Below are 17,131 nucleotides of genomic sequence, written 5' to 3'. Positions count from 1 at the left end.
AAGGAGTTTACAATCGTCTCTGACTGAGACATGCTAATGGATAAATTAGAATAGTGTACCCACTAATACAGTGATGTAAACAGATGGTGACTCCTTATATTTGGGGGAGGCTTCTTCAAAGCTTAATTTTAAAGTTTGGTCTTGAAGCTAAGAGCAGTATGTTTTCCAGGCCTGTTAGAGACCGGGGCCAGGACTCATGTGAGGCTAGAGACACACTCAGGGTCATGCTAGCATGACCGGCCACATTAAAACAAAATAGAAACAGGTGAAGTTATTTTAATACATATTACTTAACCCTGTAAATCCATTCCAGTATGTGTCACTAGCCGCCTTTCAAGTACTTAGTAGCCACATGTGTCTAGTGGCTACCATATCAGACATAGCAGGACTAAGGAGTGACACCTGATCATTAGAATTTTAAAAATCTCCCCTGATGATGATAATGTTTGAGAATCACTGGACTAGAATGAAGAGAGACTAGTGACTGGGAGATCAGTTTAGAAGGCTCTTTTCCCTTGTCTAAGGCAGCAGCAAAACTGTTGGAGAGTAAAGAGATTGAAGAGATATACAAGGAAGAGTGACAGGGTTTGATTAATAAAAGATTGGAGACAGGAGTTAAGATAAAAGAGTAATTAGGGGTCCTAGTTTAGGTATTTTGTACGCATTGATGCCACTGATTGGGCTCTAGGATATAGGAGAAGTAGAAAATTCCATTTGAGGTACATTGAAAAGCAGTATCTTGGAATCAAGGAAACTTAATGAGCACATAATAGTGATTGAACACAAAGCCTCCACTCTACAGGAACAATTCTACAATCATTTTTAAAATGTCTCTATTAGAGATCGTATTTTGCAAACAGGTAAAACAATGTTCTGTCTGTACCTACATCTTAATTCCAATTGTGTTTTCATTTCAAGCCTTTGATTGAACATCAGTTACTTTAGGAAGTGCACATACATAGACTCTCAAATGTGTGTCCAGCATTTAGGGAAGCTTTTAAAAAAGTGCCTAAGTACCATCTGCCTTCATCTTATTTGGTCTTAAACTTTTAGCTCATATAGAAACTTTGTTAAACTAGTTAGATAGTAGAGAATATTAATATATTTTTTTTCTCTCACAGTATCTAATAAGTGGCTCCATGAACGTGGACAAGAATTTCGAAGACCATGTACCTTATCAGAATTGGAATGACAAAGAGGCTTCCCTTCTTCCTCTCCTGTTATACTCTAATGTGTCTGATATGCACATTTCCCGGTCTTAACTTTCCAGCGTTTACAATTGACTAACACTCCATGATTGATTTCAGTCATGAACCTCATCCGATGTTTCATCTGTGGACAATCACTAACTTTGTGGGTTTTTTCTTTTAAAAGTAACACTAAATCACCATATTGTACATACAAACCTTTAAAGTTCAGTTGGTATCACAGAGGATAAAGCAAGGTAGAGTTTAAAATGAGGAATTTTTACACTTATTTCCTAAAGAACTTCTTGGTTGGATAAAGAAAACAGTTTAAGCATCTGATTATAGTATTTCACTACATCTCAGTGTTTAGGGGGTAGGCTAGAATGGGCCATGTGATTAAGGAACAGAAGCTTCATAGTATGTACCTAGGTATTAGGTTTACCTAGTCTTCTTTTCTGGATCTGCCTGAAGACTAGGAATAAACTAGGCCTCTGATCCGGGTTCCATTTGATGTTTGCCCCATATGCTATTCTAAGTTGATTTTTTTCCTTCCAAATCTTTTTAAAGAAAGTATACTGTATTTTACCAGTCCCATTCTTCTCTCATAGCTCCTCTGTGGTGAATTAAATCTGAGTTAAAATACTTTGATTAAACAAAAATTTTTAACACAAAGCCCTATATAACAACACTGGGTCTTAACTAAAATGATCATTAGTTTGTTTCTTTCCCCCTTTTCTTAAATGACTGATGATTTTGTCCATAAAATTTGCTGTTTTTCTTAGTGCTAATACCTTGCCTCTTATTCCTGCTATAGCAGGGTGATGATATTGACATTCTGATAAAATATTGTGCCTTAGGAGACTGGAAATTGTAAAATGTACAAGTCCTTTTAATGATGAGGGAATTGATAAAAAAAAAAAATCTTTTCTAAAAAGCCAAAATGTTTTTCTCAATTCTGAAATGTGTTGTGACAACAATGACCTATTTATGATCTTAAATCTTTTTTTAAAAATGTTTTTGTTTTCTGTGTGGTATTTTTCATACTTGAATGTGAATGCATACTATAGTGACAACAGGTGATTTCTATTGTTTTTTTTTTTTTTTTTTTTAATGCAGAGGACTGAGGTTTATCCCCTTGGTTTTCATTCACTCTAATGTCACACTGATACGGTAGAAAATTTAGGCTCTCTGAACTTGCAGATATTTATCAAAATAGGTTTCCTTCAAAAGGAGCACTACAACTTTACTATGGTTATGGAGTTACTACAGTAATGTTACTTAAGCTCTCTTATTCAAAAATAAGGTGTAATATAAAGCTGTGACCATAATGAAGTATACCCATTGACCCTTTGGACTTTTTACATTTCTTATGGTGAATCTTAGTTCATACGAGGGCTTTCTATCCTTTATGCACTATTTAAATATTTAAGAAAGAATTTGCTTGGGTAAGAAGGTATTATTACTTTTACCAATTCCTTTCTCCAAAATACCCTTTGTTTCACAACTATTTTGGTAGGAAATTTGAAAATTAGCTTCAGTATTTTAATCTTAGATTTTGTGGCTATAGATGATGATTTATTTAAAAGAAATAATCATGCTAGAAGCAATGTAAATGCCAAAGGATAGAAATAAAATGGGGGTTCAGTGAATGGAAACTAACCTTTATTACCCTATGTGATTTAGCAAGTAGAATAAAAATAATATATATTTCAGAAGAAAATGACATTCTTACAGATTTCTTCATTATATTCAATCCAAACTCTCCGTGGGGATCAGTAAATTCTCTTCAGTGTTAGATCTTACAGAACCCTCCCAAGTTTCATTACCAACTATTTTTCTTTCCAGATGAAAAGGAGAAAAAAAAAATTCCATAAAAAGTTTTGAGTCCAGTGGTCATTGCAATCTTTTTTTTTTTTTATGGTGAACATTAAAGGAGGGCTACATACCAGCTCTGGATGCCCTGGGGCACAGAAAAAAAAAAGCTGTGATTTAAAGGAGCAACTAGAATATAAGGGAACTCTGCCAAAGGATGGGGGAGCTGTTGGAACTCTCTTTAGGTTGGAGGGGCTAGCAAGTGCCCTTCACTTTGACAGCATGGATGGAGGCAGGGTCTGAGCACCCAAGCAGGCTTACCACCTTAGTGAGACCCAGGCCTCTAGCCCATGCCAGTCCCAGCCATCCCACCAAGGCATCCTCAGCTGCAGCCTGGATGGGGCACACACCAGGACACCCTTAGTGCTCACTGTAGCTCCAGCCATCTGTCAGATGACAGAGGCACAGAACACCCCAGAGCACTCCAAACCTGCACCACTTTGGCTCCAGAGGACTTGCCAGGGCACCTGTAGCATAGCAGTCCAGGAACCCCTGGCCGGTGCCTGCCATGGTTCCAGCCACTCCACCAAAGCACCCCTGTGTGGAGTGCTCCAGGATGCACTGGCCCATAACCTGCCTTAGCTCCAACTGCTCCTGTAGGGCACCCTCTGCACTTAGCACTTGCACCCACTATCAGTTTCAGCTGTTCTGCCCGGGTGCCCCCTGCACCAAGAGCCCCAGGACCAGGCCAGCCCATGCCCACTTCAGCTATGTTCACCTGCCAGGGCACACTCTGTGGGGAGTGCCCCAGAACCCCCCAGCCCACACCCAACCTTGGCTCCAGTTACACCGCCAGGGTGCCTCCTACATGGAGCATAACAGATTCCCCAGCTTGTACTTCACCTGGGTACCCTCTGCAGAGATCCCAAGGGCTGCCCTAGTCCATACACTCTTCAGCTAGCCTGCCCTGGTACCCTCTGCACAGAGAGCCCAGGGACCACCCAGACTATGCCCATTTCAGCTCTGGCCATCCCACAAGGACAGCCCCAGCACTCCAGCCTATGCCACACACAGCTCCAGCCAGCAAACCAAAGTCATCAGGTACACATAGTTTACATGGGATGGCCTTACACAAGACCATTCCTTTGAGTTTAGAAGTAGCTGTTCCACCTAATTCATAGAAATAAACACAAAGTCAAGCAAAATGGGGAAAGAGAAATATGTTGCAATGAAAGAAGACAAAACCTCAGAGAAAGAACTAAATGGAGATAAGCAATATTTCTGGTAAAGAGTTTAATGATCATAAAGATACTGCACTGGAGAGAACAGTGGAAGAGCTCTGTGAGAACTTGAAAACAAGGAAAATATAAAAAGAACCGAGTTGAAGAATACAATAACACGGCACATGGGTGGCTCAGTCAGTTGAGCATCTGCCTTCGGCTCAGGTCATGGTCCCGGGGTCCTGGGATCAAGTCCTCTGTCGGGCTCCCTGTTCAGTGGGGAGTCTGCTTCTCCCTCTGCCTCTCTTCCCCAACATCTCTCTCTCAAATAAATGAATGAAATCTTAAAAAAAATACCATAAAGGGAATCAACAGATAAGCAGATGTAGAAGAATGGATCAGTGATTTGAAAGGATAATAGAAAGCAACCAGGCTGAACAGCAAAACAAAGAATTTTTATTTTATTAAGTAGGCTTCATGCCCAGTGTGGAGCCCAACATGGGGTTTGAACTCATGACCCAGAGATCAAGACCTGAGCTGAGATCATGAGTCAGATGCCTAACTGGTTGTTACCCAATACCCTGAAAAAAGAATTTTTAAAAATGAGGATACTTTAAGGGATCTCTTAGACAACATCAAGCAAACAAACATTCACATTATAGGGGTCCCAGAAGAAGAAAAGAGAGAGTAAGGGGTAGAAAACTTCCCTTACCTGGGGAAGGAAACACATTTAGGTTCAGGAAGCAGAGTTCAAACAAGATGAACTCAAGGTAGTCTACACCACAACACATAATTAAAATGTCAAAGATCAAAGAGAATTTGAAAAGCAGCAAGAGAGAAGAAAATAGGTACAAGGGGAAACCCCATAAGACTGATTTTTCAGCAGAAATTTGTAGGTTAGACGGGAGTGGCTGCTGAAAGGAAAAAACCTGCAATCAAGACTACCTGTAAGATTATCATTCAGAATTGAAGGAGGAATAGTTTCCCAGCTGAAAGTTAATTACTACTAAACCAGCCTTATAAGAAATGTTAAAGGACTTTTCTTTACATGTAAAAGGCCATAATTAGAAGAAAATGTCTGAATAAAAAGATGTAAGATATGATACCATACACAGAACACATGTTGGCGGGGGATTAAAAAAGTTTTTAGAATGTGTTCAAACTGAACCATCAAGTTAATACATATATCCTTAGGATGTTATATATGAACCTCATGGTAACCACAAACCCAAAACCTGTAACAGATACACAAAAAAATACAGAGAAAGAAAGCCAAACAAACTAAAGAAAGGCATCAATCATAGCAGAAGAAAGGAACAAGAAAAACTACAAAACCAGCCAGAAAACAATTAACAAAATGCAATAAGTATATACCTATCAATAACCACTTTAAATGTAAATGGTCTAGATGCTCCAGTCAAAACACATAGGGTGGTGGAATGGATAAAAAACAAGAACCATCTATATGCTGCCTACAAGAGACTCACTTAAGACTAAAGACACAGACTGAAAGTAAAAGGATGGGAAAAGGTACTCCATGCAAATAGAAGGCATGGGGCGGGGGGCGGGGGGGAAGCCAAGGTAGCAATACTTTTATCAGACAAAAAGAAGAATGTAACAAATGACAAGGCCATTAACAATGATAAACCAATCCAACAAGAGGATATAATAATTACCAAGTGTCTATGCACCCAACATTGGAGCACCTAAGTACATACAGCAAATATTAATAGACATAAAGGGAAAAATTGACAGTAATACAATAATAGTAGGTGACTTTAACACGCTACTTAATATCAATGGATAGGTCATCCAGGAAGAAAACCAATAAGGAAACAGTGTCATTGAATGCCACATTAAACCGAATGGACTTTACAGATACATACAGGACATTCCATCCAAAACCAATAGAACACACATTCTTTCCAAGTGCACATGGACCATTCTCCAGAATAGATCACATACTGGGTCACAAATCTCAATACATTTAAGAAGACTGAAATCATATTATGCATCTTTTCTGACCACAATGGTATTAAACTAGAAATCAATCACAAGAAGAAATCTATAATAAACAGATACATGAAGGTTAAATAACATGCTACTAAACAATGAATGGGTCAACCAAGAAATCAAAGAGGAAATAAAAAAAAAATACATGAAGACAAATGAAAATGAAAACACAATGGTCCAAAGTCTTTGAGACACAGTGAAAACAGTTCTAAGAGGAAAATTTATAGTAATAAAAGCATACATACCTCAAGAAACAAAATCTCAAATATGCTATCTAGGCTTACACCTAAAGGGGCTAGAAAAAAAAAAACAAAAACCAAGGCCACAGTCAGTGGAAGGAAATAATAGAGACAAAAAGAAAAATCAATGAAGCCAAGAGCTAGTTCTTTGAAACAAGTAAAACTGATAAACCTTTAGTCACACTCATCAAGAAAAAAAGAGACAACCCAAATAAATGAAATCAGAAATCAAAGAGGAGAAGTAACAACCCAACACCACAGAAATGCAAAGGATTATGAGACTACTAGAAAAAATATGCCAACAAATTGAACAACCTAGAAGAAATGAATACATTTTCAGAAACTTCCTAAACTGGGTTCCTGGGTGGCTCAGTCAATTAAGCATCTGCCTTTGGCTCAGGTCATGATCCCAGGGTCCTGGGATCAAGTCCCACATCAGGCTCCCTGCTCAGCGAGGAGTCTGCTTCTCCCTCTCCCTCTGCCCCTCCTCCCTACTCGTGTGTGTGCTCTCTCTCAAATAAATAAAATCTTTAAAAAGAAAAAAAAGAAACCTCCTAAACTGAAGTAGGAAGAAAAATAAAATCCAAACAGAACAATTTTAAGTAAGAAAAATAAAATCCCAACAGAACAATTTGTAAAGAACAAATTGAATTAGTAATAAAAAAATTCCCAACAACCAGAAGTCCAGCACTACATGGATTGACAGGTGAATTCTACCAAACAATTAATGAAGAGTTAACACCTATTCTCAAAATATTCCAATAAAATAGAGGAAGGAAAGCTTCCCAGTATGTTCTACAAGGCCAATATTGCCCTAACAAAACTGAAGACACTACAAAAAGAAGAAAACTACAGGCCAATGTCCTTGATGAACATAGATGCAAACCTCCTCAACAAAATATTAGCAAACCACAATTGTAAACAATACATTAAAAGGATCATTCACCAGGGTGCCTGAGTGGCTCAGTCAAGCATCTGACTCTTGATTTTGGCTCAGGTCATGATCTCAGGGTCATGAGATTGAGTCCTGTGTTGGGCTCTGCACTCAGCAGGGAGTCTGCTTGAGAGTCTCTCTCTCTCCCTCTCCTGCTGCCCCTCCCCCTGCTCTCTCTAATAAATCTGGGGGAAAAAAGATCATTCACCATAATCAAGTGGGATTTATTCCAGGGATGCAAGGATGGTTCAATATTTGCAACTCCATCAACGTGACACACCACATTAACAAAAAGAAGAAAAATCATGATCATCTCAATAGATACAAAGAAAGCATTTGACAAAATCTAACATCCATTCATGACAAAAACTCTCAACAAAGTGGGTTTAGAGGGTTTATACCTCAGCATAATAAAGACCATTTATGAAAAACCAACAGCTAACATCACAGTGGTGAAAATCAGAGCTTTTCCTTTAAGATTAGGAACAAGACAAGGATATCCAGTCTTACTAGTTTTATTCAACATAGTACTGGGGTCCTAGCTACAGCAGTCAGACAAGAAAAATAACAGGCATTCTAATTGGTAAGGAAGAAGGTAAACTGTCACTATTTGTAGATGACATGATATTATACATAGAAAACCCTAAAGACTCCACCCAAAAACTATTAGAATTCAGTAAATTTGCAGGATATAAAAGCTATACATAGAAATGTTGTGTTTCTATACACTAATAATGAAGTACCAGAGAGAAATTAAGAAAACAATTCTATTTACAATTGAACAAGAATAAAATACCTAAAAATAAACTTAAACAAGGAGGTAAAAGACCTCTACTCTGAAAGCTATAAAACACTGATGAAAGAAATTGAAGATGACAGAAAAAATGGTAAGACATTCCATGCTCATGGATTACAAGAATATTGTTAAAATATCCATAGAGTCAAAGCAATCTACATATTCAATGCAATCCCTACCAAAATACCAACAGCATTTTTTAAAAGAACTATAGCAAATAATCCTAAAATTTATATGGAACCACAGAAGAACCCAAATAGCCAAAGCCATCTTGAGAAAGAAAAACAAAACTAGTGGCATCACAGTTCCAGATTTCAAGATATACTACAAAGCTATAGTCATCAAAACAGTATGGTACAAAAACAGACACATAAATCAATGAACAGCATAGAGAGGCCGAAATAAACCTGTATTTATATGGCCAATCTATAGCAAAGGTGGTAAGAATATATAATGTGGAAAAGACAGTCTCTTCAATAAATGGTGCTGGGAAAACAACAGCTTCATGCAAAAGAATGAAATTGGACCACTAGTCTTAACCATACACACACAAAACTCAAAGTGGATTAAAACCTAAATGTGAAACATGAAACTATAAAACTCCTGAAAGAAATATAGGCAGTAATTTCTTTTACATCAGCCTTAGCAACATTTTTCTAGATAGGTGTCTTCAGGCAAGGGGAAAAAAAGGCAAATATAAACTACTGGAACTACACCAAAATGACAGGGTTTTTTATAGTGAAGGAAATCAACAGAACAAAAAAGCAACCTACTGAATGGGAGAATATATTTGTAAATTATATTTCTGATAAGGGGTTGATATCCAAAATACATTAAGAACTTATACAACTCAACACCGAAAAGACAATGTGATTTAAAAATGGGCAGAGGACCTGAATAGACATTTTTCCAAAGAAGACATACAGATGGCCAACAGACACATCAAGAGATGCTCGGCATCACTCATCATTAGGGAAATGTGAATTAAAACCACAATGAGATATCTACCACCTTACACCTGTCAGAATAGCTAGAATCAAAAACACAAGACATAACAAGTGTTGGTGAGGATGTAGAGAAAAAAAGAACCCCCATGCACTGTTGGTGGGAATGCAAACTGGTATAGCTACTGTAGGAAACAGTATGGAGACTCCTCAAAAAATTAAAAATAGAAATATCATATGATCCAGTAATTACATTCCTGGGTATTTACAAGAAACAAAATAAAACAACCCTGAAAACACTACTTCAAAAGATTTTGCACTTCTATGTTTATTGCAGCATTATTTACAATAACCAAGATCTGGAAGTAACCCAAGTGTCCATTGATAGAGGAATGGATAATATATAGTTATATAGTTTATATATATATTTAATGGCAAGATCTCGTTCTTTTTTATGGTTAACATGGATGAACTTAGTATTATGCCAAGTGAAATAAGTCAGTGAGAGAAAGACAAATATCATATGATTTCACTTATATGTAGAATCTAAAAAACAAATTGAAGAAACAGACTCATAAATACAGAAAACAAACTGATGTTTGCTAGAGGGAGAGGTGTGGGGGGTGTGGGCAAAATGGGTGAAGGGAAATGGGAGGTATAGGCTTCCATTAATGGAATGAGTAATCATGGGGTTCAAAGGTACAGCATAGAGAATATAATCAATGGTATTGTATTAACATTACATGGAGAGAGATGGCAGCTACACTTGTGGTGAGCATAGCAAAATGTATAGAGTTGTCAAATCACTATGTTGTACACCTGAAACTAATGTGACATTGTGTGTCAACTACATTTCAATTAAAATAAATAAATAATAAACGAGGGCTAGAGCTATCATGGAAAATGTGGAAACTGGTTTCCTCACCAACCTTAAGTGCCTATCCTTCAAGATATGAGTTTCATCATTTAACTTTAAGCATGGAATCATCACATTACCAACATGGAGTTAACTGAAGTATTCACTGGAACTTAAAACAGCAGGATAATTAAATGTGATAACTACATAAGAACCTAGTAGATTATTTTTTTAATTATTTTAGGATTCTGTGGAAAGCTAAATGGTAAATACAGTGATGAAAGAAGCAATCAGGTATAAATGAAAGGGGGGAAATTGGAGGGGGAGACGGACCATGAGAGACCATGGACTCTGAGAAACAAACTGAGAGTCCTGGGGGGAGGGGGGTGGGGGGATGGGTTAGCCCGGTAATGGGTATTAAGGAGGGCACATTCTGCATGGAGCACTGGGTGTTATACGCAAACAATGAATCATGGAACACTACATCAAAAACTAATGATGTAATGTATGGTGATTCACAATTAAAAAAAAGCAATCAGGGAAATACAAATCAAAACAACAATGAGGTATCACCTCACACCTGTCAGAATGGCTAAAATTAACACCACAAGAAACAACAGGTGTTGGAGAGGATGTGGAGAAAGGGAAGCCCTCTTGCACTATTGGTGAGAATGCAAACTGGTGTAACCACTCTGGAGAACAGTACGGAGGTTCCTCAGAAAGTTAAAAATAGAACTACCCCATGATCCAGCAATTGCACTACTAGGTATTTACCCAAAGAATACAAAAATACTAATTCAAAGGGATACATGCACCCTGACGTTTACAGCAGCATTATCAACAATGTCCAAGGGGCGCCTGGGTGGCTCAGTCGTTAAGCGTCTGCCTTCGGCTCAGGTCATGATCCCAGGTCCTGGGATCAAGCCCCGCGTTGGGCTCCCTGTTTGGCGGGAGGCCTGCTTCTCCCTCTCCCACTCTCCCTGCCTGTGTTCCCTCTCTCGCTGTGTCTCTCTCTGTCAAATAAATAAAATCTTAAAAAAAAAAAAAAGAAAGAAAAAACAATGGCCAAATTATAGAAAGAGCCCAAATGCCCATCGACTGATGAATGCATAAAGAAGATGTGGCATATGTATACAATGGAATATTAGTCATAAAAAAAAGAATGAACTCTTGCTATTTGCAATGACATGGATGGAGCTAAAGACTATTATGCTAAGTGAAATAAGTCAGAGAAAGATAGATACCATATGATTTCATTCATATGTGGAATTTAAAAAACAAAACAAATCATCATAGAAATAAAAGAGAGAGGAAAACCAAGAAACAGACTTAACTATAGAGAACAAACTGATGATTACCGGGAGGGGGGGTGGGGCGGGTAGGAGGGGTAGTGGATGGGTTAAGGAGTGCACTTGTGATGAGCATTGGTATTGTATGTAAATGTTAAATCACTAAATTGTACTCCTGAAACTAATATCACACTGTATGTTAACTAACTGAAATTCAAATGAAAAAAAAGAAGCTATCAACCATCTACTTTGGTGAAGATATGATAAACCATCTACTTTGGTGAAGATATGACAAAATAGTTACTATAGTATGAGAAGATTGAGAAGAGTTGTTTTCAGCAGTAAACACACACAAATAATATGTAAATCAATGCATATGTATACACACACACATGATATTGTTGCTGAGAAGAATTTATCTCTCTCTATATAACTAAGTGTTAACTGGTTATATGTATGTTCCATATCAGGTATCCGCTCAAGTCCATATAGCTGAAAAATGAACAACATATATGCAGGGACCCATGGGCTTAAACAACTGAATGACTGGATTGCTGACATTAAGAAATTTACAGTGTAATACCAAAACAATATAATACAACAAATACCCAATCATGGAATAACCATAAATCACTCAAGAATAAAAAGAATTGCAAAATGGAAATTGCTAGGAGAAAACAGAATGAGAAATAACATCTGGATAGTCAGCAACATGAGAAGCAATCACTTCTCTTGGCATTGCTTATTTTACTACAGTAAAAGATGTGTTTTAGAAGGCACAATATTGGGTGACTGAGAAAAATGAATTATCAACTCTAGAGAGTACAATTTGTTAACTTATCAGATTTATCAGAATAAAATTTCATATTCCTATTTTCCTAATATCCTTGGATATTACCCCACAACACTGATGAGTTATGCAAAATTAACTGTAGTAGACCTGTAATGTTCTTGGCTGCCTGCTTTATTAACTTTTATTTGAGAATTTTAAGTTTACTTTCTGTGTGAATGTAGCATTCACCTAAATATACATTTTGATGCAGTAAGACTGATAAGCTATAAAAAATAAACATTAGGATTAAGGCAGTCTTACCAAATGTAAAAACAGATTCTTAATAAAAGGAATAGCCAAAAGGAGTGGAAGTCATCCATACTCTGCTTTTTGAGGTCTTGTTGAATTTCTACTGCAGCAGTCTTCTGTTGAAATTAGTTGTATAAAGCAAGATAATGGCAGATAAAATAAGCTTTAAAATCCAAAAAGAGAAAATCCTTAGATTTTGTTATATGGTTATTCCAATATCCCAATAGGGTTATTTCTTATACAAGCCTGTTTTAGGCTAAATATTTTAAAGAATTCAGAATAGATACTTTCAAATAGAACACAGTGATACGCACTTTTATATTTCAGGGCATTTTAGGGAGATGAATTGTATCTTGAGTCAATCTTTTCTAGAAAAGGCATTCACTAATTTTAAGTGCAGCAAAGACCCAGAATTATTACTGTAATATCTATTTTAAAGCCTTAAATATAAACTCCACTGCAATGTAGGTTTTACATAGGTTTGAGTATATCAGGAGTTATATTATGTAAAATAACTACATAACGGTTAACTTCTAATAACATATTAATCTTATCCCTTGATTTCTGTATAATAAAACTTATTGTAGTTGTTAACTCTTAGAAGATAAAATAACTTACATAATAGTTGAATTTAGTTATGTTTTATTTTTGCTTTACATTTATAAGGCAACAAAGTTAAGGCTCTGTGACATGAAACACTTGTCAGACTTTTGTTTTGAGATGGAAAAAAAAAGTGGTCCTTATTAAAAATAATCAGTGTTATTTCTCTCACATTCCCTTTTTACTTCTGCAACCATGAGAAAACAGTCTATAGAAAGTTAAACTAAGGTAATAATTAGAAGTGCTCTGAAACAGTGCTACTTGGAGTGGTTTGTAGAAGAGTTGCCATGGGATTTGCTACTGGTCCACAACAAGATAAGGAAATTACATCAAAATGTAAACAAACTACATTAATAAGTACATGGTTTTGTTCAGTTAACTTTTTCATAGCAAGATTTTCAAGATGAAAAAAGCAATGTGTTATTTACATTGTGTTATAGGTTCTTATCTCAGTGAGAACCAGCTTAAATAGCATTGCTCTAAAGCATACAAGTTGTTTGATTCTGCATTTTTAAAAGCACTAAGAGAGTTTAATATGTGTGATTTGCATCTTGTTTGGGATAGGGGGAGCAAATTCTGTATGTCTTAGCATAATGAGGAAAAACACTTTGGAATACTTATATAGCTTTGCAAATAATGTATCAAGGAGTCAAGAATATCAAGATCAATGTATCTTCTAGAAGAAAATAGCAGACTAGGAAGCTCCAAACTCCTGTATCCCCTTGGAAATATGAAATAAACAACTAGAAACTGGATAACTTCATAGATGTCTAGAGGTCTGAAAAACAGCCAAAGGTTTACAGTAACCAAATGAATGCCCAGTCAAGAAAAAGCCACACTCAAAATGGTAGGAAATTTTGTGGTGTGTTTATTTACTCTTGCCCTACCCTAAAACTGGTGCTAAGTAAGTGGTAGGAAGTAGTTGCCCAATTCCCAGTTTCTTATCTTGAACCAGAGGGAACAGAACAGGCCTAGTTTTTAACATTCTAGCCTGTTTGGAAGCTGCCTGAAGGACTGGTCTCTTTCACCTAACTCAGAGTTCAGATAAGGAAAAGTTTATAACTAGAAAAAGCCCTGGGAAGCATCAGACACTGTTAAAGCTATATGGGGACCACAGACCTGCAGATATGTAAGGCAAGAGATTACAGGTAGCACAATAATATAGAAGGCCCCCCCACACAGGCTGGGATGAGAGTTTTATGGAAATTAAGAGATTTAAAAGCGGCCATGTACATGGGAAGATTTCAACACACACACATGCACACATGCGCATGCACACACACACACACAGGCAGGGCAAGACTCATGCCAAGAAAAGACCTTAAGTCACCATTCCAGGCTGATCCCAGGGATCAGATCTTGTCCTGCTAATTACTGGAGGTCTTCCTCACCATGGAGCCATTCAGCAAAACTGGGAAAGGTGGCTCTTTTTTCCAAATATCTAATTTTCACTAAAAAAAAAAAAAAAAAAAAAAAATCACAAAACACACAAAAAAACAGAAAAACGGTCCATTCAAAGGGAGAAAACAAAATGGAAGAAACCATCCCTGAAGAAACATAGAAACTGGATGTGTTAAATGAAGACTTTTAAATACCTGTCTTAAATATGCTCAAAGAACTAAAGGAAAACAGAGACAAAGAAATAAAGGAAGTCAGGAAAACAATATATAAATAAAATGAGAGTATCAACAAAAGGATCAAAATTATAAAAAGAACCAAGCAAAAATTCTGGAGCTGAAAAAATACAATAACTGAATGGAAAAATTCATTAGAAGGGTTCAACTGCAGACTTGAATAGATAGAAGAATAAATCAGCAAACTTGAATACAGGTCATTTGAATTGATCAAGTCTGAGAAGCAAAAGGAAAAGAATGAAAAAAAAAATTGTACAAAGCCAAAGGGACTATAGGACACCATCAAGCAGCCCTGTGTACACATTATGTGAATCCCTGGGGAAGAAAGTTCCTGAGAGAACATTTGAAAAAATAATCATCAATAATTTCCCAAATTTGAAGTCAAGTATGTGCAAATCCCAGAAACGTAAAGAATTCCAAGTAGGTTAAACCCAAAGAGAATGACACCGAGATGCTTAATCAAACTCTTGAAAGCCAAAGACAAAGTGAAAATCTTAAAAGCAGCAAGAGAAAATTGACTTGTCATGTGAAAGGAAATCTAAATAAGATTATCAGTGGATTTTTTCAGCAGAAACCTAAGAGGCCAGAAGGCAGTGGAATAATACATGTAAAATGATGAAAGAAAAAAAAAAATGTCAATCAAGAATTCTATTTTTAAAGTTGAAAATAGAGCTACCCTATGACCCAGGAATTGCACTACTTGGTATTTACCCCAAAGATACAAACGTAGTGATCTTAAGGGGCATGTGCACCCCAATGTTTATAGCAGCAATGTCCAAAATAGCCAAACTATGGAAAGAGCCTAGATGTCCATCAGCAGATGAATGGATAAGGAAGACATGGTGTATATATACAATGGAATATTATGCAGCCATCAAAAATGAAATCTTGCCATTTGCAATGACGTGGATGGAACTGGAGGGTGTTATGCTAAGCGAAATAAGTCAGTCAGAGAAAGACAATTATCATATGATCTCACTGATATGAGGAATTTGAGAAACAAGACAGGATCATAAGGGAAGGGAGGGAAAAATGAAACAAGACAAAACCAGAGGGGGAGACAAACCATAAGAGACTCTTAATCTCAGGAAACAAACTGAGGGTTGCTGGACTGGAGGGGGATGGGAGGGATGGGGTGGCTGGGTGATGGACATTGGGGAGGGTATGTGCTATGGTGAGCACTGTAAATTGTGTAAGACTGATGAAGCACAGACCTGTACCCCTGAAACAAATAATACATTATGTTAATAAAAAAAGAAATCTATATTTAACAAATCTGTCCTACAAAAAATTAGGGAAAAATTAAGACATTCCCTGATAAACAAAAACTAAGGGAGTTTAATAGTACTAGACCTGCCCTACAAGAAATGCTTAAAGTTGAGAGGACACCAGATGTTGATTTAAAGCTATAGGAAAATATAAATATCTGTAAAAAGGTAAATATATGGACAATAGAAAAATCAATATTGTGGTTTTAATATGTAACTCCACTTTTTTTCTGTAGGATTTAGAAGACAAATACCTAAAAAATAAATCTGTGTTAATGGGTACACAACATATAAATATATAATTTGTAACTTCACTAACAAAAGGGAATGGAGCTGTAAAGAAGTAGAATTTGTGTGATTGAAGTTGGTATCAATTAGATTGTTACAACTTTAGGATATTATGCATAACCGCCATAGTAACCACAAAGTAACTATCTATAGGACATATATAAAAGGAAATGAAAAGGAATCAAAATGCACCATTATAAAAAACCAACTAAACACAATGGAAGGCAGTAATATAGGAAATGAGGGACCAAAAAAAAAAAAAAGCTGTAAGACATAAAGTAAACAAAATGGCAAAAATAAGTCCATCCCTGTCAGTAATTATTTTAAATGTAAATGAACTAAACTCCCCCATCAAAAGACATAAATTGATATAATGGCTTAAAAACGTGATTCCAATATATGCTGTCTAAAAGATATTCACTTTACATTTAAAGACATGCACAGGTTGAAAGTGAGAGGATGGAAAAATATATTCCCTATCAAAATCCCAGTGGTTTTTTTTTTTTTTTACAGAAATAGAAAAAGCCATCTTAAAATTAATATGGAATTTCAAGAGACCCTAAATAGCCAAAACAAGCTTGAGTAACAATAGAGGTCTCAGACTTCTTGATTTCAAAACTTACCATAAAGCTACAGAAATCAAAGTAGTTGGTACCAGCATAAAGACAGACATATAGACAATTGGAATAGAATAGATAGCACAGAAATAAATCCTCATAATTCAGCAATAATAGAATTTTTTTTAAATGGATCAAGGACTTGAATAGAGGTTTCTCCAAAGATATACAAATGGTCAGTAACTACATGAAAAGATACTCAACATCATGAATCATTAGGGAAATGCAACTCAAAATCACAATGAGATACTTCCTCCTATCTTTTAAAGTGATCACTATCACAAAAAATAGGAAGTTGTAAGTGTTGGTAAAGCTGTGGAAAAATCAGAATCCTTGTGCTTTGCTGGTGGGAG

The 17,131-nt window shown here is 36.4% G+C and overlaps 1 protein-coding gene and 1 long non-coding RNA gene across 5 annotated transcripts in view; one reads left to right on the top strand and one right to left on the bottom strand.

Moving 5' to 3' along the window:
• The window catches only part of P4HA1 (prolyl 4-hydroxylase subunit alpha 1), a 97,479-nt gene extending 95,278 nt beyond the window's left edge, over nt 1-2,201 (top strand). For all 4 annotated transcript variants that reach the window (XM_054508212.2, XM_054508210.2, XM_054508209.2 and 1 more), the window contains one exon: nt 1,122-2,201. In XM_054508212.2, coding sequence (XP_054364187.1) covers nt 1,122-1,192 — 71 coding nt within the window. In that variant the 3' untranslated portion in view covers nt 1,193-2,201. The remainder of the gene's footprint in view (nt 1-1,121) is intronic.
• Nucleotides 1-17,131, bottom strand: part of LOC135364775 (uncharacterized) — a 68,267-nt gene that overhangs the window by 25,511 nt on the left and 25,625 nt on the right. The window lies entirely within an intron of this gene.

Source organism: Mirounga angustirostris, unplaced genomic scaffold, assembly GCF_029215605.1.
Source record: "Mirounga angustirostris isolate CCGP_5_RB_7025 unplaced genomic scaffold, mMirAng1.0.hap1 SCAF_6, whole genome shotgun sequence".
Taxonomy (NCBI): Eukaryota; Metazoa; Chordata; class Mammalia; order Carnivora; family Phocidae; genus Mirounga; species Mirounga angustirostris.
Note: the sequence above shows the minus strand (reverse complement) of the source record. Positions and strands in the feature narration are given on the sequence as shown.